We start from the raw sequence: 26,669 nt of genomic DNA, 5'->3' as shown, positions 1-26,669 counted from the left end.
TAACTAAAAATTCTGACTTGATTACTGATTGTGAACTCTTCTGTGAGGTAATCTAGCACCCAGAGAAAATTGGAACAATAACATCTTGAGCCAGTGTTAAAATAAGTACAATTTATTTCCAAAAGGTTTTAAATTTCATAAACTTGCATTTATTGTTTTGTGAGATATTGTCATTAACAATCTGTATCCATTTATCTTTCCCAGGAGTTGTTGCTGATGGTGTGGCAAAATGGATTTTCAAACTGGATCTTGTTCCAAGCATTCTGAAACAGGCATATCAATCCAGGAGATCAGAAAGTACAGAAGAACTAATGGAAGGGGAGAACAACATTCTTATCAGTGAGAAATACAAAGAACTTGGCTTGGAAAGGATACTAGGTAAGAACAGCCTAAAGTAAATGTTTTTAATTTCCATTCAACACTGTATAATTATATTTCTTGATAAAGATACTAAAAAGAATATGTATAATACATTAGAAGACTATTCAAGTGTTCTAAATCAAATAGGCAATGGAGGACAGTGAAATTTGATTTTTAATCTGGCTTGTGAGACGGATCATAACTTGTGGTTATTGCACTGCGCTCATATTAAAATACAATTAATAATCCTAGATGTAGCTCCTTAGCCAGTATCTTATTACTGAGTTCCAAAATGTTTGTATCTAATGATTTTTTTAACTTAATAAGTACAATTGCATAGTAGTCATCTGTCAGTATATTAAATTGGTTAGCTCTGTAGGTTGTAGGTCACATTTTGTTGTAATTTACAAATCAGTTTAATGCGAAAAATGCTTTGAACAAGTTCAAGTTGATGGGACTTTACTAATTCACAGGGAAAAACATAGGTATCTTTGGGCATATAGATTCTCGAAATTAAGAGACCCTGTTATATTTTGAATTCAGTGTGCTTTTTTATTTAATGCAAACAAATAATAGAATACAATTATATTTTTGTGGTGTATTAGTGGTGAGCATTCATCCTACAGTATCTAGTTAGTTATCCACCAATACTTGGCTTTCTCTGCAATTCTCCAACGGTGTGTGAGTGGACAGCCTTCTACCAGGTCCTTATGGATGCACGGTAGCTAACCTTTAGGAGGGTATAGAAGCCTTACGGTGAACTTTATTTTGCTCATTACTTTAAAGGCATGTCTAACCTCTAATTGATTATTTCCCCTGATAATATTGATGCAATTGGAATTAATCATGTGAGAAACACAGGAGCAAATTAATATGCGGGTACCACAGATATCTTGTGAAACTGTTGCTTAACTCACTATACTTGTAAAAGTATAACATTCTTTAATGATTTTTGTAGCGTTATAATTTTTTTTTATTCATTCATTCATGGGACATGGCCATTGGCAAGGCAAGTATTTATTGTCAACCCTAATTGCCCTTGAGAAGGTGATGAAGAGCTGCCGCTTTGAGCCTCTTCAATCATTGTGGTTTTGGTATACCCACAGTGCTGTTAGGGAGGGGGTTCCAGGAGTTTGACCCAGCGGTATTGAAGGAACAACTATATTTCCAAGTCAGGATGGTACGTGACTTGGAGGGTAACCTGCAGATGGTGATTTCCCCATGTCCCTGCTGCCTTCGTCCTTCTAGGTGCTATTGAAGAATCCTTGATGAGTTGCTTCAGTGCATCTTGTGGATGGTATACATTGCAGCCACAATGCATCAGTGGTGGATGGGATGTTATTCAAGCGAGCTGCTTTGTCCTGGATGGTATCAACCTTCTTGAGTGTTTGGAGCTGTACGCACCCAGGCAAACGGGGGTATTCCATCACACTTGTGTCTAGTAGATGATGGAAAGGCTTTGGGGAGTCAGAAGGTGAATTACTCGCCTTACAATACCTAGCCTCTGACCTGCTTTTGTAGCCACAGTATTTATGTGGCTGGTCCAGTTAAGTTTCTAGTCAATGGTGACCTCCAGGATGTTGATGGTGGGGATACAGCGATAATAAACCCATTGAATATCAAGGAGAAGTGATCATTACCTGGCACTTGTGTGGTGAGAATGTTACATGCCACTTATCAGCCCAAGCTTGAATGATGTCCAGTTCTTGCTGCATGTGAGCATGGACTGCTTCATTATCTGAGAAGTCGCGAATGGAACTGAACACTGTGAAATCATCCGTGAGCATCCCCACTTCTGACCTTATGATGGGGAGGAGGTTTTTGATGAAGCAGCTGAAGATGATTGGCCCTAGGACACTGCCCTGAGGAACTCCCACAATGATGTTCTGGGTCTGAGATTATTGGCCTTCAACAATCTCAACCATCATCCTTTGTGCTACGTATGACTCCAACCAGTGGAGGTGTCCCCCATTTCCCATTGACTTCAATTTTATTAAGGCTCCTCGATGCCACACTGGGTCAGATACTGCCTTGATGTCAAGGGCAGTCACTATCACCTCACCTCTGGAATTCAGCTCTTCTGTCTATGTTTGGACCAAGGCTGTAACGAGGTCTAGATCCGAATGGGTGGAATCCGAACTGAGCTTCGGTGGGCGTGTTATTGATGAGTCATTGCCACTTGATAGCACTGTCAATGACACCTACTGATTGAGAGTAGACTGAGGAAATGGTATTTGGCCAGATTGGATTTGTCCTGCTTTTTGTACAGGACATAGCTGGGCATTTTTCCACTTTGTAGAGTGGATGTCAGTGTTGTAGCTGTACTGGAACAGCTTGATTAGAGGTGATGGCTAGTTCTGGAGTACAACAAGTCTTCAGCACTACAGGTGGGATGGTGTCAGGGCCCATAACCTTTCCTGTATCCAGTGTGATCAGCCATTTCTTGATATCGTGTGGAGTGAATCTGATTGGTCGAAGTCTGGTTTCTGTGATTGTCGAGACCTGAGGAGGAGGCCAAGATAGATCATGCACTCAGCACTTCTGGCTGAAGATGGTTGCAAACGCTTCAGCCTTGCCTTTTGCACTCATATACTGGACTTCACCATCATAGTGAATGGGGATGTTCATGGAACAACCTTCTGTTCCTGTTTGTAGTTTTGTCTACCACTGTACGCAACTGGTTGTGGGAGGACTGTAGAGCTTCGTTTTGATCTGTTGGTTGTGTGATTGCTTAGCTCTGTCTGTAGTATGCTGCTTCTGCTTTTTAGCATGCACATTGTCCTGTGTTGCAGCTTCACCATGGCACCTCATTTTTAGGTACATCTGCTGCTGCTCCTGACATGGTCTCCTGCACTTTAAAAAAAATATATATATATATTTTATGGGATGTGGGCCCTTTAACTGAGTGGCTTGCTAAGCCATTTTAGAGGCCAGTTAAGAGTCAACCACATTGCTGTGGGTCTGGAGTCACAAGTAGGCCAGACTACGTAAGGGTGGCAGATTTCCTTTCCTAAAGGACATTAGCGAGCTAGATAGGTATTTACGACAATCAATGATAGTTTCATGCACCTTTACTGATACCAGCGTTCAATTCCAGATTTTTATTATTAATTGAATTTAAATTCCACCAGCTGCCGTTGTGGGATTTGAACCTATCCCGAGGAGATTAGCCTGGGCCTCTGGATTGCTAGACCAATGACACTACCACTATGCCACCATCTCCCCTACTTGTCATTGCACCAGAGTTGGTCCCCTGGCTTAATGGTAATCATAGAGTGAGGGATATGCCAGATCATGAAGTTACAGATTGTGGTGGAATCCAATTCTGCTGTTGTTGGTTCACAGCACCACGTGGATGCCAGATTTGAGCTACTAGATCTGTACTAAATCTATCCCATGACTGGGTCAGGCTGTTGCTTGATTAATCTGAGGGACAGCTGTCCCAATTTTGACACAAGTCCCAAAATTTGATTCAAGAGGACTTTGGGCTGAATGTGCGTTTGTCGTATCCAGTGCCTGAGTGTTATAAAGTCATAGAGTCATTCACTGTACAGAAGGAGGCTGTTTGGCCCATCGAGTCCATGCTGGATCTCCATGATGCTACACAGGCCCACTTCCCAGTTCGATCCCCATAGCCCTGCAAGTCGATTTCTCTCAGGTGGCCATCCAACTTCCTCTTGAAGTCATTGATCATCTTGTACACTTCTATGAAATTTCCCCGCAATCTCCTTTGTTTTAGGGAGAACAAACTCAGCTTTTCCAACCTAACCTTGTACCTAAAATTCTCAATCCCTGGAACCATTCTGGTAAATCTCCTCTGCACCCTCTGAAGGACCCTCACATCCTTCCTGAAGTATGGTGACCAGAACTGGACTCAGTACTCCAGTTGGGGGCTAACCAGAGTTTTATAAAGGTTCAGCATAACTTCCCTGCTTTTGTACTCTATGCTTCTATTTATGAAGCCCAAGATCCCATTTGCTTTACTAATCACTCTCTCAGTATGTCCTGCCACCTTCAAAGATCTATGCACGTACACCCCCAGGTCCCTCTGTTCCTGCACACTCTTTAGAACTGTGCCATTAAGTATATTGCCTCTCCCTATACCTTCTGCCAAAATGAATCACCTCACACTTGTTTGTATTAAATTCCATCTGCCACCTTTCTATGTCCTATTGCAGGCGGCTCATATCATCCTCACTGTTGGCTGCACCTCCAAGTTTGGTGTCGTCAGCAAATGTTGACATTTTGTAGTGGTTTGATATGACTGAGTGGCTTGCTAGACCATCTCAGAGCTCAGTTAAGAATGAACCACATTGTTGTGGGTCTGGAGTCACATAGAGGCCAGACTGGGTAAGGATGGCAGATTTTCTTCCCTGAAGGAGATGATGAATGCACAAATGCTGTTTCTGAATGTTACATTATTTCTAAGTTACAGTATTGGATATTAGAATATTTATGATTTTATGTAATAGATGCTATGTGCTTTAATGGGGAACTTCCATCCTCAGAAGACTAGTCCACTCTTGTTTTAAAAGGTTTTTATTGTTACAGAGTTGCTCCAGTTGGCATATGAGCGATTCCCCTGTAGTCTTGAATTGGATGTTCTTCATGCTCATTGTTGTTGGGAGTATGTAGTGCAATGGAACAAAGATCCAGAGGTAAAGACAATACACAACTCTTCAGATTTGATTTTGACATATTGTACATTATTAAATTAACCAAGTGGTTCTTTATGTTGCACTAAAATAATTGCGTGAAAGCTAGTCCAGTACTCCACGAGCAGCTAAATTCAATATTCTCAAATTCTCAGCCTAGTTTGTATTTTTGTTATAAAAGGACTATTAACTGAATAATTTTATTTAACTGGGATAATCATTGTTATGGCAAGTTGCAAAGATTATTTTCAAGAACATGCCTGCATTATTGTGTGTATTGTATTTGTTTTTAGTACCAGATGAATAATTGTATTTCAAAAAAGATATTTCAAAATACTGGTGCCTTTAAGTACATGAACAAGCATAGATGTCTTATGAAATTGACTGGTAGTTGCTGGGAGCATGTGTCTTGGAAAATACATTCACAGACAACTCACAGAATTCCTGTTAGGTTAGTGAGTGCTCCAACAGCAAATGATTAATTCAGTGTTTGGATTTCATTATATGGAGCCTGAGTTCTAGCCAATAATATTTTGTGAGAGAATTCTGCAGGCTGGGAGTGCAATGTTGAGCTTTTCTGTTAATATTCTATGCTAATTTTGGATAGACATAGAACCTTGAGGCACAGCTCAAGCAGCACCTTTGTTCTAGTCATAAACATGAAGACTTGGCTGAGGTGTTGGAATTCTTTATGGTCCTCCTTCTGCTGTAATCTTGTAGAGCTGATAGTCCAGCCCCTCCACTTTATAATCAAATCATGTTTGAGTTTCATTCTTGCAAATTGTCATTTTTGTTTCAGTTAAATATTGGGAAGACTGAAGCCTTTGTCTTCATCCCCCTCCACAAGCTTCGTAACCTCAAGTCCAATTCCCCTCCCTGGCTGCTGTCTCGGGTTTAACGAGGCTGTTTGAAATCTTGGTATCCAATTTGACCCTGAGCAGAACTTTCAAACCCATATCCTATTCATCACCAAGACTGCCTACTTCCACCTTTGGAACATTGCCTTTTTCTGCCCTCACTTCAGCACATCTGCTGAAACTCTTTGTTACCTCTAGAGTTGACACTCTCCATCAGCTTCGACTCATCCAAAACTCTAGTACCTCTATCTTACCTTACAGCAAGCCCTGCCCACTAATCACCCCTGTGCTCGCTGACCTACTTTGGCTTCCAGTCCACCAACACCTCAAATTTAAAATACCATCTATGTGGTCAAATCACTTCCATGGTCTTGCCCCTACCAATCTCGATAACCTTCTCAAGCCCTACAACTCTCAGAACTCTTCATTCCTCCAATTCTAACCTCCTCTGTGTCCCTCACTCTCTTTAAACCATCATTGGTGGTCATGCCTTTGGCTGTCTAGGACCTAAACTTTGGAATTCCCTCTACAAACTACTCCTATATCAAGGCCCTCCCTGACTAAGCTTTTAGTCACAACTCCTTCCATTTCCTCCTTTTGATTCAGTTTTAATTTTTATCTGATTACATGTCTGTGAAGCGTCTTGTGACATTTTTCTGTTTTAAAGCTGCTCTCTAAATGAAGATTGTTGCTTGCACCCAGAGTTTTCAGTTAAAACTTTTGTATTGCTGTTTGGACTTTAGATGATGTATGGTAATGAATGTAGTTATTTTTAATGTCATTTAAAGGTTTTTAATACTTAATCATTCTGTGTAAATAGTCTTTTTGATATCTAACTTTTTTTTATGTATGACTTTTTTTCACATGGGCTTTTCTGGTTTTAAAGTTAATTAATCATTGTGATTTCTCAGTACATGCTTTGTCTTTTGACTTCTAGGAAGGCCGTTTTTTGAGCATATCTGTGGACCATCTGAAATGCATTGGCAATGCTCATGTTCAGCGTGGTTAGTACTTGTTATGACTGGCATGGTACCAGACAGAATTCTACAAATACTGTTTTAAGTACATAAATGTAGTAAATATTAGTGTGTGTCTGGCAGCCAAGCCCCGATCCGAAATTCACATTTTAGACCATTCCTAGAGATCCTCAGTTCTCCTTAACTCCAGAAGCTCAAAGCCAGTTCTACAAAGTCCAGTGCAGAGAATAAAACTAGGGAGCACAGTTTAAAAACAGAGGGTCTCTCATTTAAGACAGAGATGAGGAGAACATTTTTCTCAGAGGGTCATAAGTCTGTGGAATTTTATTCGCTGTCGAGGGTTGGAGGCAGGGTCATTGAATGTTATTAAGGCAGAGGTAGACAGATTCTTGACAAACAAGTGAATCAAAAGGTATCGGGTAGGCAGGAATGTGCAGTTGAGTTCACAGACAGATCAGCCATGATCTTATAGAATGGCGGAGCAGGCTCGTGGGGCCAGATAGCCTACTCTTGCTCCTTGTTTGAATGACCAGATGATCTTAATTTCAGTGTCAAAACAGAGGGAACTCCTCACACTTATTGGAGGTGAGGGTGGAACAGGGAAGAAGAGACAGGTTTAAGAAGATAGTTGCTATTGGAGAAAAGAAGTCAGGGGTTATTGTTGCTGATGAAAATGACCAAGGACTAATAAGTGGTTTTCACAGAGGAAAATGAGGTGCGATAGGATTTCATGTGGTCCAACCAGATCTGGTGATGAATGGCTAAACCAGTTGTGAAATCAATTCGTTAAGTCTGTTGTGATTCAGACATCCTCCTGATGCTTGCCTTTTGTAGAGGGACCAAATTTCATAGGCAAGTCCTTGTTCCCTGTGAACTAAAACATGACCTTTGTGTTCAGGAATTTCTTATCCTGTCACCAATATCCCTTTCTCACCTCAATTGTGTTGCCTTGCATTTTTCTTGGAACTCCTTGGTTGAATATAGCTTCTGTCCTTCTCACAGCATCAGAAACAGTTCCAGTCAATGTGATGAATGTGAGTCTTACTGTGGTGAATTATCTCTCCTCATCCTGATCTTCAACTCCATCCTTTATGCAGCGTTCTAGCAGTCACAAAGATCGGGTCAGATTTCACACTTTCATCACTGATCCTTTTCGATGGGGTCAATTTCATATGTACACTTGTGCTAACTCAATCTCTCTACCACTTCTCTTGAATCCGTGCTATCAAACTGCTTGTCCATCATCAATGAACAGTAACTTCCTTCAGCACAACATGAGGGCAGACTGAAACCATCTAACCCTGCTACAGTCCCTGCTCCCTTGCTAATCTTTTTTAACGTGAAGCTGTTTGTAATCTTGACATCCTGTTTGACTGTTTTAAGTTCCTATGCAAGACTCCTCTACCCTCACAACGTTGTGAACCTCCATCTCTACTTCAGCCCCTCAGCTGCTGAAACCCTTAGATTTGCTTTCATTATTTCCAGGCAGCTACTTGAATGGCTCTCATCCTCCATAATACTGCTGCACTTATACTGTCCCACAATCAATTGCACTTGTCCATGAGCCCTGTTCTTGCTGAATTACACAGACTGCCCATGTTGCCCTAGAGCATTCGACTCAAAATCCTTGTTCTTGCCATAACTTCCTCCCATAGCTTGACTCATCTTTTCTCTCTGCATTATCCTCCAGTCCTATATCTCTTCCTAAGCATTCACTTCCTCTGACTGGCCTTCTGTGCAGCTCTCTCCTTTTGCCCCATCACTTTCTCACTAAGCCTCTCTACCTCTTTACTACTCCTTCCAACCTTCTTAAAAAACCCCAAGATCGAACTATTTGATAGCTTTTGGTCATCTTACTACTTTTCCCTTCCTGGCTTGGATTCAGGCTGTGTCAAGAGTGCAGATTCATCCAATAAACCATCAAATTCAAGAAGAGGATTGTTATTGCGGTTATTGAGTTCAGGTAGAAACATTTCTCGCACTGCTGTTGTCACAAGATAATTTAACTCATGATGGTCAATGTTTGTGCAACTTCCCCACCTGCTTGTATATGTGTCTGAAGACAGGACAGCCAACAAAAGGGCAGTGATCTCCAAATCAGGAGAATTTTATAGAATGGAGCAAATATTACTTCAGAAGAGTCAGATAAAACAAAAAAGCATGGAGACAGGTTGGGACAGAGAAATGAATGGTAGGTAACCAAGACTAGTTTATTCATCTTGACAGGTTGTTATACGAGGTCCTAGATTCTAAAATACAGAAAAAATTAAATTAGCACAATTACAAATAAAGAGCACCCTTCAGTTTCTCCATTAAAGTGATTCTCTTAAATTCACATGTCTATCTCCTTCGATTCTGATTCAGTTCTGATAAGATAATTATGAACATAAAGCTTTTCTGCAAAAAATTGAGCAATTATTACTGCATGTATTATTCAGTTACAATCTGTACAGTCACTATCTGTAAGGTTGTACTCCGGACTAACCAATTTATGTCCCAGCCAAATCTCTTACCTCTTAGCAAAGGTTTACTTTTAACATAATGGAATTATATGATACTGACAACTTTCAGATGCCTTTGGCAACTCAAGTTATCTGCCCTGCAACTGGATAGTAAATGATGCACATTGCAGTTACTCATCTTTGCCATACTTGTACAACTTGTCTTTTAATCCAATACACAGCAAAAAAAGTAAATGACCTGTTTCATTGGTCATTGAAACATAATAAATTTTTACTCTGTCTTCCACCCCCCCCCCCCCCCCCCCACCATGTGTCTTCCCCTGCCGTCCCCTGTGCGTCTCCCCATTCCGTCCCCCCTTCTCCCTCCCCTCCTCCCCGCCCTAAACTGATCATTTCCTGTTGGAAAGGAGGTTTTGTAGCATTATAAAGACAAAAACAATTGCACTGGCACTTTCTAGACATCCTTTTAACTTGTTCCTCATCCCTCCCACAAGATTCAAATAGTCAGCCTTTTATGGCCTCAGAATGTGAGCCAGCATAACTAATTCTTTTAACCAGACAGCATATTTAGTAAAAACTAGTCAATGACTGTTGCATAGGGATATTTAAAGAGCAGTAAGCACCTAGGAAGGAAGGGGTTTACAAATGATTTGAATTGTAAATGGCTACATAGGCAATATTAAATATTAAATCCAAGCTTATTATGTAAAATTGAATGTTTCTATTACAATAATTACATTCTTAATTTTCATGTTCTATAGTTGGTGAAAAATTGGACTGAGTCGTAGAATTTTTTGTCGTGTAGCTTAATACATTCCTCTCTTTGCAGGTATTGCTGTAATGATGTGGAACACTTTTATTGTAAAGAGACTGTCGTCAGCTGCTTACCTAATGGATAAGGTAAAAGCTAAGCATTTAACTTGGGGAATAATTTCCCTTCTAGTGTTAATGTTACTGTTTAACTACATAAATTACAACAATAAAAATTATAAAGAAAAATAGGAAAGAGACCTAGTATTGTGCAATGAAAAAGGGCTAATTAATAATCTTCTTGTAAAGGAGCCTGTAGGAAAGAATGATGATAATAGAATTTTACATTAAATTCAATCAGAAACTAGTGTCTCAAATCTAAGCAAAGGAAACTGAAGGTATGAGGGGCAAATTGGCTATGGTGGATTGGGAAACTACATTAGAAGATATGATGGTAGACAGGCAATGGCTAACATTTAAAGAGCTAATACATAGTTTACAACAAAAATACATTCCTTTAATGCACAAAAACCGAGCAGGGAAAGTGTTCCAACTGTGGCTAACGAATGAAATCAAGGATTTTATTAGAGCAAAGGAAGAGACGTATCAAGTTGCCTAAAAAAGATAAGCCTGAGGATTAAGAGCATTTTAAAATTCTGCAAAGGAGGACCAAGAAAAAGATTAAGAACGGGAAAATAGATCATGAGAGTAAACTAGCAAGAAATGCAAAAACAGACGGCAAAAGCTTCCACAGGTTTGTAAAAAGGAAAAAAATAGCAAAAACAGATGTTGGTCCATTACAAGCAGAGTCAGGAGAATTTATAATGAGGAATAAGAAAATGGCAGATAAACTAAAATATTGTGTGTCTGTCTTCATGGAGGAAAATACAAAAATCTTCCCAGAAATAATGGTGAATCAAGGGACGAGTGTAAATGAAGAACTGCAAGATATTAACAGTAAAAAAGTACTAGAGAAATTAATAGGACTAAAAGTAGATAAATCCCCTGGACCTGATCATCTACATCCCAGAGTGTTGAAAGAAGTGGCTGTAGAGATAGTAGATGAATTGGTGGTCATCTTTCAAAGACTGGAATTATTCCTGCAGATTGGAAAGTGGCAATTGTAACCCCACTATTTAAGAAAGGAGGGAGAGAGAAAATGGGCAACTACAGACCTGTTAGTCTAACATCAGTTGAACAGAATATATAATGAAGGATGTGATAACAGGACACTTAGAAAGTAATGGTAGGATTGGGCAGAGTCAACATGGATTTATGAAAGGGAAACCATATTTAACAAACCTGTTGGAGCTTTTTGAGGATGTAACTAGCAGAATAGATGAGGGGGAACCAGTGGATATGGTATATTTAGATTTTCAGAAAGTTTGCAGATGAGATAAAACTGGGTGGAAGTGAGTTGTTATGAGGAGTATGCAAAGATGCTTCAAGGGGATTTGGAGAGGCTAAGCGAGTGGGCAAAAATTTGGTGATGGAATACAATGTAAAGTAATATGAGGTTATCCACCTTGGTAGGAAAACAGAAATACAGAGTATTTCTTAAGTGGTGAGAGACTGGGAAGTGTTGAACTTCAAAGGGACTTGGGTGTCCTTGTCTGAGTCACTGAAAGCTAACATACAGGTACAGCAAGCAATTAAGAATGCAAATGGCATGTTGGCCTTTATTTCCAAATTTATAAGGAGATCCCAATAATTTCACTGTACTGACAAAGCATAGCTTATATGATTACTTGCAAGATAAGATATTCTAGTCGCTCAACTGTTATTGATGAGAGTATTAAAACTGATCAATATTGTTTTTTAATAGGTTGGCAAGGCACCAAAAGACAGACTGTGCAGAAGAGTGAGTATTTTGAAAATATTGGGGGAGTACATTGGCACAGGTGAATCTTCACTGGAGCCAGAAACCTTTGCATCGCTTTATCTTCATTTTGAATTGAAGCTATAAGAAATGCAGAATGCGAGGATAGAGAGAACTTTGGGACTTGAACTGGAACCCAGCCCAGAGAGATGGAGATGATTCTCTCTTACCTGAAAAGGGTTCAAAGTGAAATGAACCTGTACTGTTTCAATCTATTTTGCTGTTCAGCACAATGCAACTTTAGTATATAGTAAGCATATTTTTTAAAATGGGTAAATGCCTTCAATTTAATTTTTATGCTTTTCGTTGATTTAGCTTAAAAAATAAACTACCACATTGTATCAAATATGCATGGGTTGCAGTACATTGCATAAGTAGTTATGTAATTTAATCCAGTGGACTTCTGCAATTATTAATATTGAACTCCGATGTGGAGTTGAATAAAACTGCCAGTTTCCTGTGAAGGATGAACTTTTTGCCTACAATGGCAGTTCAGAGTTGCTTTGGCTGTGTACAACTTAATTAACACTTGGAATAAATCCCCTGTATCCTGACTGGTCTTGTAGACAATTCATTTCCAGGTCTCCCATTTTGAAATTTAGTAAGGGAAGACAGCTTTATTTTTAACTGTAAAATGCTGTATATAATGAAGATAGAATTTCCCCTGTTCTGTCAGTGTGCGTAAAGAAAGAGCCATTCAGCATGCAAGGTTCATCTTGTCTATTTGGAAATATTCTAGCTGTGCCACTTCCAGTATCTCTCAAACCCAACCCTCTTCCTCTGCTTTCTGAAAGGAAACCATGGCCAGTGTCAATCTTGAACAATGTCCAAGCTTCCTTCTAAATCTAGCTTGAGTTTTCATGAACCAAAGAACACTGAGTTGTATTCTTTTTGTGGAGAAGTTCCACCCCAACTCTGTGTTGACTGGTATTTTCTAATTCTGTATTCCTGTCATCCAGTTTAGAGTATCAAACCCACTAATCCTGTAAGTCGAGATCTTTCTCGGGAGCGCTGCTATGACATGCATTTAAATCTATCATCACTTGCCTATTCTGTTTCTCAAATATGTTATGGGTATGTTATGCTTAGGACAGAGGTAGCATTAGGCAGTCCTGTGGTGCAGAATATCACTCCTCTAGTGTGCTAGTCCTGTGAAATGTGATTTTCAGTTTTCTCCTCAATTCTTTACATGGTAAGTTACCAATCTCAACTGTGTAGTAGGGAAGGTGGTGACAGAATGGATGTGTTTTCCTCCCAGAGAGGGAGAAATTGAGCGACAGCTTTGTGTAGCTGTTTATATTCTTTCTAAAGCCATTATTAGAAACTTGGAAGCAGATCACCTACCAGATGAAGGGACTATTGGGGGTGCGTTGAGACCTTCAAAAGAAAAATGTGGAACAAAACCATTCTTAAAACAAATGGAAGTGCTGACTGATGATTTTAAGTATTTCATTATAAAGTTGGATTTTTTTTTTCCTGGACAGGATGTAGGTATGAGTGACACTGCTATGACATCTTTCCTTGGCTCTTGCTCGCTGCTCCTTCAAACTTTAATGGAGGTAAAAAACACATTGCACGTAAACAATGTTATCATAAAAGCACAATACTGCGGATGCTGGAAATCTGAAATAAAAACAAGAAATGCTGGAAATACTCAGCAGGTCTGGCAGCATCTGTGGAGAGAGAAGCAGAGTTAACGTTTTGGGTCAGTGACCCGAAACGTTAACATTGTCAGGAGAGAAACAGAGTGATCATGTTTGGAATAGTAATTTTTATGTAAGAATATAACATTCCTTTCACCTTTTGGGACCTGTGTTTAAGTCCAGTATAGACTATGGGATGAAAATTCCTTTAATCTAGCAGCTTTGGGGGTTCTTGGTATTTGGGCTTGAGCAGACTTGCCCAATTTATTAATGAGTTTGAGCCCAGATATCAGAACAACATTGAATATCCTGAACCTCAATAGTCTGCTATTGGAAATAAGGAAGTGCAGAGAGGGGTGTTTAAACCTACTGCTAGCTGTAGCCAAACCCCACTTAGGAGTGTTTAATGCTAAAACTGAATGCAAGAGGAAAGGAAAAGTTCCCAAGCACGGACATCCAGTTGCCTCAACAAATGTTAAAAACATAAATATTGGCTTTAGCATTTGAAATATTAAATATTCCAGTAAGTTTTGTCAGAATGTTCATATTCACACTGAAGATTCGCTTTGCCAACCTGAGCAATGAACTGTGATAGACTATAGCCTTGAAATTAGTCCTGAATATCTATTATATTCTTTACACAAAGTGTACAGTTTTTAATGTTGTGAGAGAGGGGCAAGAGTATTTTGTTTGGGGTATACAGCAACTACCCATGTGCTGCAGAGAAATTTTCATGAGCAAGGTTGGCTGAAAAAAAGTGTAGCTTTGAATTTATATTGGTGTTCTGATACCATCTTGTGTTAAACATTACTGAAACATTTATAATGCTTTATGTAACAAAATTACAAAGAATATATGTGTGAAAGTAAGACTGCCTGTTTTATGATCATTGTTATAAAAGTAATGACAAAAATAAAATGACTGCATTCACGAGAAAGAAGAAAATGTAATGCCTTGGGAACTATATTTTTCACCATGCCAATACACTTTTGTGTTGAATAATTTTTTTAAAAATTGGAGCTATCTTTAATATAAATGAAACTTACTGAGTAGAAGGAAACATAAGAAAAATATCAAAAGATTTTTGAATTTTGTTTCAATTTTTATATGCATGTTCACTAACCGGAGTAGTTGAAGCAAAAGCATAGCTGGCTTGAGGGGAAACAAGGTAAATAGTTGAGGGAGAAAGTAACAGAAGGTTATGTTGACAGAGTTTGATGAAGAGGAGTGGGAGGAAGCTCATGCACAGCATAAACACCAGTATGGACTTGTTGGGCCGAATGGCCGGTTTCTGTGCTATATATGTACGTAAACTTTTTATATGGTTGCTACAAAATTAAGCATGTCCTAATGTTGCCCTTTTTAAAATCATACATATATTAGGCTGAAGTTAGCAGTGATGAGATGAAGGAACCATTTCTAGACATAGAGGACACCTGGTCATCCGTAGAAGGTCCGACTTCAATAGTGGATCTGGCTCTAGAACAAAGACATGTCCATTACCCATTGGTTCAGCACCACTATATTCTGTCTGTCATTATGCATGGAATAATGCTGTTTGGGTTGAAATCTGTCAAAATATTTAGTCTATTTGACAGTAAGGTATGGTTACTTAAACTTATATGATCTTATTTATTGTCTAAGATGCTCTATGCTGAAAGACAATAGTGTCTTTATTAGCATTAAAGATTCTAAGTCTGATATTATAAACTTGTTTAACTATCATTTAGTACCTTCTCTGCTACTTAAAATGTTAAATTTAAAAACCTATATTACAAGTCATCCATGTAGCACACAGACTTTAAATACGTCTTTCATGTTCAGGCAATGCTCAGCACCATTTTGAAATATGTGAATAAAGTAGCGTTGCTTTGAAGGATAATTTTATGATTTAATTCTTGTGCAATGTGTGCTATTCATAACTGGAAGCTGGAAATTCTATTCTATTGTTCAGAACAAAAAAGCAGTCTCATTGTGTTGCGTCTTTATCTTTAGGGCAAAAACGCATTTTTCAAAGAGCTGACATCAATTCAGTTGCTTCCAAGTGGAGATATGGATCTTAATATAGTCTCCCTCAGACAGCAGGTAATAAAATCATTGAGTGGATTGTTGCTCGTTAAGACAATCATTTGGAATTGTTATTTGCCCTGTCAATGAAGTTGAGAAAATAAACCTTTTGTATTTGGAAATTATAAATGACTGAAAGTTTTCCCCATTCTCAATCATATTGGTATATAATTCTATTGAGATATTTTAGTTGCTAGGTTCAAGCAAGTATTACAATATCATCACTTTTAAGCTTTATGTCATGGTAAATTTACATCAGTTTTTTTAAGTTAAAATTTCAATTTGAAATTGCTTAGGAACTGATTCCTTTCTGGGATCTGAGTTCAAATTCAGCCCATATTAGATGAAGATGGTCTGAGCTGCCTTGATCCACAGCACCAAAACTATCACTTATATGGTACTAATTTGTTAGGATTATGCAGACAGGCCTCAGTAGTGCTTAAAGACATAGGGTTTCATTCTACAGCTGATTTAGTAGTACCTGATCCTGACACCAGGTGCGTGAAAATGTAAGGTATTCCCAGAACAGGTGCCTCTCTCGAGTAAAGGCCTGCTCGGGTCTGGAAAAAAAACCCGACCCGAACCCAACAGAACTACATCCGACCCGAGCCCGACATGGCCCAAGTCCTTCCATTTTTTTCCCGCGCCCAACCCGGCCATAGTGCACTCACTGTACTTAATGCTTTTGGATGGATGGAATGGAAGGAAGCTGCAGCATGACATGAAATGCTCACTGCGCAGACTCAGTCTGTGGAGTCCAGATGCACGATTCCCTCCTTGACGTCCCGGACTCCCAGCTCAGGTAGGCTTTTCAAATTTTGACTCTTACTTACTCAACTTCCCTTTTCCTCCCAGCAGATGAAAAGGTAGTACTGTGTGTGTCCGACCCAAACCAGACAGCTGTCGGGTTCAGGTCGGGTAGCAGACCTTTACTCGCGAGTACACAAAATGCAGCATTTTCTTTATACCATGTATGAAAAAACAAAGGACCTACATTTGTATATCACTTTATCGTGTTTCCCGGATGTTATTAATTACCTTGTAGTGCAGTGAATTATGTGTATTTTCTTCCAGTTCCTAATGAAATTAGTCAGTGCTGCAGTGCAGGAACTAATAACACCTCCAAAGATGGAGTGTGCTTCTGAACAGCAGCCTCATCGAGAACAAAATGTAGACTGGCCATCAGTGGCAGTGGAGCTGTCTCAGAACCTTCAAGTGAATGAGGATGTTATCCGGCGACATTATGTATGTGAACTGTACAGTCACGGAATTGACCACATTGGTGAAGAGGTAACTTATAGATCCATATTTTAGTCATTTGTTTAAAATGTGTCATTAAAGTAATAGAGTACCCGAGATGTTTTCTCGGTTGTATTTCCTCAATAGCCAAGAAGATGGGATGGATCAGGCTGCATAGTTTACTGCAGCCAATAGTTAAGAAAAATTGTTTTATATAGTGCCTTTCACATCCTAAGGACATTCCAAAGCACTTTGCAGCAGTGAACTATTTTTGAAATGTAGTCACTATTGTTGCTTAGGCAAATGTGGCAGCCAATTTTTATACAGCAGCCAAACTAATGGTAAATACTGTGGTAAAGATTTATACACAAGTCACGATATAGCTGAAATTAGAGTTGTCTCTGTGATATTGAGAATGGAATCCTTTCAGACTATTTATGGAGATAATTTAAGTTGCAGCTCCTTAATTACTTGCTGATGGTGCCTACAGGGAGCCAGCAAAGACCAGAAAAAGAACTTGTATTTATATATTGCCTTTCAACTCCTCAAAACATCACAAAACATTTCATGACCAATGAATTAATTTGAAGTGTATCACCATTATGTAGGCAAAGGTGGCAGACCATTTATACATAAGCAAGGTTCCACAAACAAATGATGAGTGGTGTTGATTGAGGGATAAGTGTTGACTATGTACACCAGAATTCCCTTGCACTGAAGTGTCAGCCTAGATTATTTGTTCTAGTCCTGGAGTGGGGCTTGAACCTGCAGGCTTCTGACTCGGAGACAAGAGTGCTACCAATAAGCAAAGCTAATTCTTATATATCGGAGACAGTACATTGTGTGGGTTCTCCTACACCCTTTGCTTTGAGCAGTGGGTTGAGTGCATGCTTAATAGTTCATCATATGGTTCATAGATTATTTTGGGACTGGACAGTGGATGGCTTGTTGCCTTATACATGAATATATGCAGTACTTTTATAAATTAGCCTCTTTTAAGACAGAAAACATGTAATTAAGTTTGGAATATTTAAAAGTTACTTTCAATAAAGACAGGTATAGTGAAGAATATAAACTTGAACGAAGTGTAGAGTTTTATCCCAGGTTGTATCAGTTACCTTTGTAACAAATGCTGCCCATGTTATGCCAGAATAATTTGGGGCAACTCTAATTAGATAATAGAGTCAAACAAAAAAATCTTATTTTTGACGAATAAAGTTTTACAACCGAGGCGGGAGGAGTGCACTGTTCATTCTCGTCCCACTTCTCCACAGGTCACAGCATATATTTCAATTTCTCACCGATACGGTCAATCATATACTCTTATTTTACCCAGAATAAAACACAACAATCAGGTTTCTTTATGAAACAAATCTCAACCAGTAATGAAGTAAAGCATAAACACAGTTTGAAATGTAAAAGCTCCTTTTTTACCTTAGCCCCTCACAAACACACATACGTTGGTTCACCAGAAAAATGAAGGAGAATTTTGCTTTAGAGCTGTTACCAAAAAAATACTGAAACTGAATACTTACTCATTCTTGAAGAACGAAGATATGGAAAGATGTCCTTTGTTTTGGTTTGGCGTCCCAAATGCGTATAGATGGCTGTCACTGGGATCTTCCTAGAACAGTTCTTTCCAGGTAATGTTGAAGATCAGTTTGGGTAGGCGTTGCAAGAAATGCAGCAACAAGGAGTTTCAGTTCCCACACATTCGATACGCAAGGTTTCTTCAAATACAAGGAAAGAGGAGACTGGCGCACTGAATACGCAGGGTTTCTTTCAAAGGGAGAAAAAAAGTTGAGTTGGGTTTCTTTGGTAGGCAAAAACCAACTGTTTTTTGTAACGATTCAGAGAAACCAAAAACATTCCAGAAGTCAAGCCTCCTGACCTCTATAAGTCTTGGCCTGTCACTTCTTAGTAAACATCTCCCCAAGTCAAAAAGTAACTATCTGCAGACAGGTGCCTTCCAGTAATTGTTGGTTTTTGGACTGAGTTCAAACATTCTGGTGACCTTTTAAAAAAGAGTTCCAGCACCTTTTCAAGCTTCCGGATGAATCAATGTCCATAATTCAACTATAAGCCTTTAAAAACAAATTTTACAAAAAATAGAAGCACTCTCATAACAAAAGTAACAGGATTTTAGTAACTGTCTGTATAACAAGTTCTCCCTGTGTCTGCGTGGGTTTTCGCCGGGTGCTCCGGTTTCCTCCCACCGCCAAAAGACTTGCAGGAGATAGGTAAATTGGCCATTGTAAATTGCCCCTAGTGTAGGTAGGGAATATGGGATTACTGTAGGGTTAGTATAAATGGGTGGCTGTTGGTCAGCACAGACTCAGTGGACCGAAGGGCCTGTTTCAGTGCGGTATCTCTAATAATAATAATAACCTGATTTTCATGTGTCATCTGTTCAGGCCCTTCTCCAGGTGCATGATCAAGAGGTCCTGGCGTCCCAGTTGCTTGTGTTGACAGGGCAGAGACTTGCATTTGCTTTACTTCATACTCAAACTAAGGAAGGCATGGAGCTGCTGGCCAGACTCCCTCCAATGTTGTGCACGTGGCTTAAGGCCATGGTGAGTGTTAATATATTTTCTATCAACAAAACCTTGCTAAAAGAACGAATACAAATTGTGCAAGAAAAATAAATACTTCGAAGTCATAAACTTTTCATCAGAACCAGGCTATTCTTGTCCCTTATACAAGGTGACATTTAAAGTATTGACTGTTTACTAAATATAACTTTCACTATGGAATTATAGGGGACAATCTCCAATATATCTTTCTAAGTTCCTGAATGTTTTTAAAACACTTGCAATTATATGTAATATTTTAAAGCATTAGATAACTTGAGGCAAAGTAACAAGCATAAAGTGTCACATGTGCTTTAATAAAATCTCATGGAAAACAATTGGGCTGATCTGTAATACAATAATTTAGGAGCTTTGAGCATTTCACTTCATTCAAATATATCAAGGAAAGTTTGTTGAGTGAGTTATGCTAATTGTCATCCGCAGGTCACTTGTAAGAATTGAATGTGGATTTGGGACTTTTCAACAATGAAGCATGTAAATGAATCACTGCCTTAATTCTCATAAGCAATTGCTGGTGTGAATCAACCATATCAGATTAAATTTAAAGAATTTGAGCTGTGCAGAAGTTGATGAAAAGAAAGGTTTAAGGATTGACATTCTTTGCTACTTTCATAAAGTCAGCACAACAGCAGATATGTGGAAATTCATCATGCTTTAGTCTCTGAATTAAGCTCCTAAGCAATTTACATGTAGAATTTTTGTTTGCTCAATGTGGGATGCACACAGCTTAGTTGGAGATTACCAGAGCCAAGATTTACGGACCCACTCCCCCTGCCAAGTGTGTGCATGGGTACACCAGAAATCAGCCAGCTAACAGTGGCTTACAAGTCCAAAGCATACTGGTAAATTTGCGACTGCTTATCAACAAAGTCTAATCTATCCATTGGGTAGGATATTTAAAGCCGACTGGAAAGAATTTAGCCACGATTGACAGGTATACTACCTCTTCAGATTGTCTGTTAAGTCATTAACAGTGTCCTGATGTACTGCAGAACTGTCTGGCTCAGGTATCTGATTAAGTCTGCAACAGACCCTGTATTCAGATGTAAATTTTCACTTTAAGAGGACAGGGAAAATTGCAGGGTGGGGGTGAAGTACTGTATAATTTTTCCAAGTTTAATATTTAAATTCCCAACAATAGATGCCACCTTTAAATTCAGAAAGTTAGCTGCAGTCCATTAAACTGAAGTGCTATGTGGTTATTTCCTAAAATTAATTTACTAATTCATTGTACTACCATTATTGCAAACAGATACTTTAATACTTAAGGAAAATAATTGAAGGTTTAATATTAAAATACAAGTTTTTCTTAAAACCATCTTGAGCACATCTGAATATTTTCAATCTTAATCGTCCAGTGCATTTTTATATTAAAGGGACAACTCTTATTATAGAGCAATATTAACATTTTAAGATAGTTCTACAGTTAGTACATAAGCAAAGGAGAATTACAAAATTGGAGTAGGTCCTGTACACTCTTCCTTTAATATACAACAGCATTTTAACACTCAGAAATGGGCCAGTCTCATTATGACCTCAAGCTTAATGCCAAAATATTTAAATAAAATCCTTCCCTCAATTCCGTGTGCCCATATGAGCAAGAAAAGCTCAGTCCATGAAGCAACTCTAAGTAAGCAGCTCTTATGTATCATGTTTCTGTTTTCATTTGAAAAAATTAGACGAGGGATGAGCAAGCATTAGTCACGACTGCATACAGCAAAGCTAACCCAGGTAGCCAAGATGGCACTACCAGTGGTTACCAGGTTAAAGTACTCTCAGCTGTTATCTCTGCATCATTCCTCCCTGCTGCATTTCCAAAAGTACAGGGGACCACTGTCTGCCATCCATGGTGTAAGTGACCATAGAAGCCCAGGAAGATTAATAGTAATAGTTTTGAAGTTGGTCATCACACTCCTTGCCTTCTATTAATCATGTTTTGTACTATTTCCAGAATCCTCAGGATCTTCAGAACACAGATGTGCCAATTGTAGCAACAGCTAGACTGGTGAGCAAATTGATAGAACTCTTACCTGAAAACCATGGGCAGTACAGTCTGGTGCTGCATCTGTTAGAAGCAGTTGAAGCCATATCCTCTTTGTGACCAGCGTTGGCCAATTTTTATTTAAATAGGTCTCTAGATTTGACCAGCTGTGAAGAGCTTGGATCATTTATGTAAATGAGCCATTTTCTGTTGCAAATAATCATGTTCTTGAATGATTATTATAGATGGATACAGAGTTCTGTCAGACTCTTTTCATTTCTGTTCTATTATGTTGGATATTCTAATGCCCAAATACAGTTTGCATGTTTACATATGTGAGCTTTGCTTCAGCCATGTCATTTTACTGCTAAAAGATGGCATCAGTTGCAGAAGAAACCATATTGTGTTGCTGTAGCTATGCAGATTAGATGTCAGCTGAAGCAAGTCTGTATCTCAAGGTATTATGTAGTGAATGAGTTGCATAGTATGGGAGCTTTCTTTCTGGACATTTATAATGAGCCATACACTTATGATTTCTAATCCCACTGTTGGAGCTGAAAAAGGATAAAGATAGAGGAACTTTGCAATATATTTTTCTCTAGCAGAAACCACCTACCAGGAACAGTGATGACTATTTAAATGAAGCCTTACTTCACACTAAAACAAAAGGAAGTTGAGTTTATTTTGTTAATGTAAAGACAAAAGTTTTTATTCCCTCAATTTTTTTGCATTTGTATAAGTAACAGTGATCAGATAAATTTCCACATTAATCAGTGGGCATAAACCAACTGTGTAAGATTGTAAATTATTGCTCATTAACCAAATAAAACACTTGAACCCATGCTGAGTTGCTTTTTGTACAAATAATTGAAGTGAAATACTTGCTGTGAGCTTGTTTTTATAAAACAAACACTAAACAATGCTGTGAAACTGTTTTTGGTTGAGGTTCAACTGAAGAGAAATATAAGAGTCCATAAAATAGAGCAAAAAAACTGCAGCACAGAAATGTAACGAACAGTGTCTATAAAAAATAAGTTAGGGTTATCTACTAGAAACATTTTTGTAATGGCTGAGAGTAGTAAAAAACACTACTTTTGCCAGCATTTTTTTTCGTTAAACTCGAAGGCGAGGATGTGGAGGACTGGAAAATACAGTCCAGCTGTGGCCCTTGCCTAATCTGTAACCAACACTATCACAGTAGCGGGAAGTGGTAGCCATGTTCATGATATTTCCAGGAGGCTGAGAACGATCTCTTAATTTCTAGCAATAGTTAGAAATAATTCCTCTCAAACTGCAAATGTTGTACCTCCTGAAAGTGATCATAGTTTAACAGCTAACTTATTCACAAACCTTCAAAACAGAAAATACAGATTGCCATTTACTAGATGCTGTAGAGTCTAGATGATATAAGCTACTCTGATAAAATACAGAAAGAGTGCAAATTAGAAACTAAATAGATGTTTAAGTTTTATGAAAACTCAAGCTCTGTCAAGCATAGCTATTTGGGGACAAGTTACCTAAACTATTTGATGGGTTGGCAGGCAAATAGAAAGTCCAATTTGAAATGCAATTGTTAATGGGAACTTAATTCTCCTCTGAAGATTAGGCCAGAATTTTCCACTTCAGCCCAATCCCCTCTGCCAGTTCATTTTAATGGCTGGAAAATCACAACTGGGGAATTGTTTGAGGTCTGGTATCTGAAATTCCACTTAGCTTTCCATTAAATTAAGCAGTTGTGAGCTAATAGACGACATTTCCTTTCATCACAAAGCAAAGATTGAGAGGGTGAAGGGATTGCATTATGACAAGCAATTTCCTAAATTGGGTAGGTTGAGTGATATTGCCATGGTCAGCAATTTCACCTTGTCAAACAGATTCCGAATTCCCCTGGTTCTAGACTCCAAAAGATAATTTGTCAACAATTTCATTATTGTTCCATCATGCAACTACCTCAGAAGCTGCCAGACCAGTTGAGTATTTCCAGCATCCACAGCATTTTTCTTTGTCTGACTTACTACATCTGTGAAAGCATTCTTGGAATGCAACCCTTCCACCTACACACAATGGGTATAAGAACCATTTCATGCATACAGAACCCACAAACATCTAATAGCTGGGGTCAATCCAATCCATAACTGACCCAAAATAACAAACTTTCTAGAAACTGATTGTTACATTTTCCTAGTCTGCAATTGCTGTTAAATTAAACCCTTAACTTAAAGTAAAGCTCCGTGAGAAAAACAAAATGTTTCTTTATTACATCAATCCAGCTATTCATTGAACCCCATTAAGTTTCAGCAGATGGTAACTTGTACATTGTTTTCTAATTAATTTGGGCTTTTGACATGATTGTATCATAACATATACAAGTCGGGAATGTGCTATTCAAAAAAGAAAATGTAGAAATGTTCACCACCTCTAATACTAGAGTCAGAGAAAAATGGAAATCAACGTAATGGTTGGTCTAACAATTACTTAATGGAATATTCTTCCCCCTGTACAACAGCAACTAGCAGCTGTAAAGGTACAATCACAATTTAATTCAAAATTATAAGGCAGCTATTACAAAAACAAAAGACACATCATATCCAGACCCCCCTCAACTGGGAAATAGGCGGGATCTATTTCCATCCCCCACTGCATTTCTGACCAAACAAATGTTTGCTTCAGGTGGAACTACATATTACAGCCACTGATAAATCTTACTTTTGATCCAGCTGCATAATTTTCAATATTCAGCTATATTAAAACCCTGTGCATTCATAACTATTCAATGAAGAAAACACAAGACCCAAAACCACTCAGATGGGGATGTGAAGATGAAAGCTAGTTTCATATTGCATATTAGTCCATGTGTCCCTGTTCCCTTCAGTGCTTATGAATTGTTATCGACATAAATTAAGTGTTCCACTTTTCAGCAATGGCTTCCAAGCAACGAGGGCAGGGTGTTTGTGCTGACTCTGATGTGTATTTCTTACAGCGAGGACATCTTTCTTTGGTAGCTGATTGAACAATTACTTTATATGATGATTCCTCAATAATATCGCCACCTGCCAAAAAATTAGGAATAATTATTTTTCTATGTACATATAAAATATTTTTGCACAGAAACATTCAATCTTTTAATCCTTGCAGAACATTCCTCCTATAGGGAAAAATCACTTTAGTATCATCCAAGACTGAGCCATCATAATCTTCCTGCTCTCTATCTTCAGTTGCTTTCCTGCCATTCCCATTTATTTCTTTGTTATTATAACAATTGTGTGTCCTCCCTATTACTGCTTTAGGCAATGGGGGAGTATAATATGGTTTTGAAACTAATACAAACTTTAGCTTTTAACTAAAAAGTCAGACCAATAGGAGATTTGCAAGTTACATGCAAGCATTCACAACCACAATTATACACCGGTATTTTAGTTGTGAAATTAGTTCTGAAATCAAATAGTTTAGCATCCTTTTGTTCAGTCCAGGTTTTTTCTCCCCTTTAGCCTTTTTTGAATGAATGCTCATTATATCTTTAAAGCAATTTACTTTAAGGAGTTTATGATCCTAACCATAATTAGCAGAAAAGCATTACTGGCAAAATCAGCATCATTTCAATTTTAATTCTTTCAGCAGCTTCTTGATTTTGTCAGGCTGAGTAACCCTTTCAAGTTGATGGCTCCACTGATGCTACAGTCTACTCAATCAAATTAGTTTTAATTCAAATGAGCTGATATACAATTTTCTTAATACCAAATTCCCATTTTTATTTGCTTAATTGCATAATTCATTGAGTGCTATAATCAGTAGTATACTCTTAAAAGAATTCACAATTTCTGCCATAACGAAACAAAATAATTAGTCTTTTGGTAGTAGAGAACTTGAGTATTGCTGAAAATAGAGACATTTTGTTGAAGCTTTTCGTCTTACACTCATCAGGACAAGCGGGAAGGTAACAACTTTATACTGTCTAAGAGTGCTGATTGGTAGAGGCATTGCCATGGTGAATGACAGTTAACCACCAAGCTTCATTTGAAATTGAAACCAGGCAGTTTGACTGGTCAAGGCATTGCCCTGAGGAATGAACCAGCGAATGGCTGTCACTTATTTTGTTTAGCTAAAACAAGCGCAATGTGTTCTTTCTGTCTGCAAAAAACAGGGCCCTGCGTATTAATATGTAGCTTCCAGTACGCGAAAATGCACTACATTGTGAGCCTGACTGACAATCTTAAATTGGTTGTCAGCGGATTTCTTAGCACACTGAGGATTATTTGGCAAATGTTGTCTAATCGCGGAATCACATCTAATGTTGGGCACTGTTTTGAGTTTTGCAAGCATGGGCTGGTTGGGTATAGCCTGTACCTTGCTCATTGCGAACAGAGGAAGGGGCATGTTGTTTGATACTATCTGCCAGTCTTTGGAACGTACAGCCTATATGCCTTGCATCACAATGGCATTAAAATTCATATATCACATTTGTGTGATAGGCAGGACGTCTTTTTGGCTTGACGGCAGCATCCTGTTAGTGGCGAACACCACACATGTTGCTACTGCACAGCAGCAGTGTGAAACAGCAATCTTTACCAGTTGCTCAAATTTTTGGGATACAATACCCTTCCAGAGTAATTTGAAGTAGATTGGGCACTTTTCAAGGCCAAAAATGACAGCCTTAAGCCGATTCATTAGTTTGCACAATATACAGCGAGAAATTATATCTGATCAGGGTAGCCGTTGTCTCACAGGATGCCTTTGATTCGCCCTATTTCAGCATCAAGCTTGCATGGTGAGCAAATGACTTGGGCCCTGTTGCCGATAAGGCAAAATTGTAAATTATAGGTGTTAAGTATTTAGGACAAGTCGTAATACTGAAGCTTGATTTTGTAGTTAGTGTTGTAACTTTAAATAGAAGTCTTGGTATTATAGTTGCAGCTATCAATTTCCTTAACCTCAAGGTAATTAATGAAGGATAACGAAACCAAATGATGAAATATGAACCTCAGTGTAGAACCAACTCCATGCCGAGATTTCCAGATTAAGTGGTTTCAAAATTGATCCTTAAAGCAATCTGCCAGTTGAAAGAATACATTTATTCTACTGTGAATAGCAGTTTCAGTTCTTCATCCAATTTATACTTCTAACAAGAAATTTCTTCAAGTATATACAAATTTGAAGGGAAATTTAAAATTTATAAAATGACAGTTCATTACAGGAAAGTGACTGTATAAA

The 26,669-nt window shown here is 38.4% G+C and overlaps 2 protein-coding genes across 3 annotated transcripts in view; one reads left to right on the top strand and one right to left on the bottom strand.

Moving 5' to 3' along the window:
• The window catches only part of rab3gap2 (RAB3 GTPase activating protein subunit 2 (non-catalytic)), a 117,490-nt gene extending 95,186 nt beyond the window's left edge, over window positions 1-22,304 (top strand). For both annotated transcript variants that reach the window (XM_068045072.1, XM_068045071.1), the window contains exons 25-35: window positions 205-378; window positions 4,912-5,018; window positions 6,810-6,876; window positions 10,141-10,211; window positions 11,887-11,922; window positions 13,425-13,499; window positions 14,967-15,185; window positions 15,579-15,668; window positions 16,725-16,940; window positions 19,304-19,462; window positions 21,432-22,304. In XM_068045072.1, the coding sequence (XP_067901173.1) occupies window positions 205-378; window positions 4,912-5,018; window positions 6,810-6,876; window positions 10,141-10,211; window positions 11,887-11,922; window positions 13,425-13,499; window positions 14,967-15,185; window positions 15,579-15,668; window positions 16,725-16,940; window positions 19,304-19,462; window positions 21,432-21,581 (1,364 nt within the window). In that variant the 3' untranslated portion in view covers window positions 21,582-22,304. The remainder of the gene's footprint in view (window positions 1-204; window positions 379-4,911; window positions 5,019-6,809; window positions 6,877-10,140; window positions 10,212-11,886; window positions 11,923-13,424; window positions 13,500-14,966; window positions 15,186-15,578; window positions 15,669-16,724; window positions 16,941-19,303; window positions 19,463-21,431) is intronic.
• Window positions 22,305-23,697: 1,393 nt separating this feature from the next.
• Window positions 23,698-26,669, bottom strand: part of iars2 (isoleucyl-tRNA synthetase 2, mitochondrial) — a 103,155-nt gene continuing 100,183 nt past the window's right edge. The window contains exon 23 of the mRNA XM_068045073.1: window positions 23,698-24,511. Coding sequence (XP_067901174.1) covers window positions 24,360-24,511 — 152 coding nt within the window. The 3' untranslated portion in view covers window positions 23,698-24,359. The remainder of the gene's footprint in view (window positions 24,512-26,669) is intronic.

This window comes from Heterodontus francisci, chromosome 13 (assembly GCF_036365525.1).
Source record: "Heterodontus francisci isolate sHetFra1 chromosome 13, sHetFra1.hap1, whole genome shotgun sequence".
Taxonomy (NCBI): Eukaryota; Metazoa; Chordata; class Chondrichthyes; order Heterodontiformes; family Heterodontidae; genus Heterodontus; species Heterodontus francisci.
The sequence above is the reverse complement of the archived record's forward strand: the minus strand, read 5'-3'. Positions and strand labels throughout refer to the sequence as shown.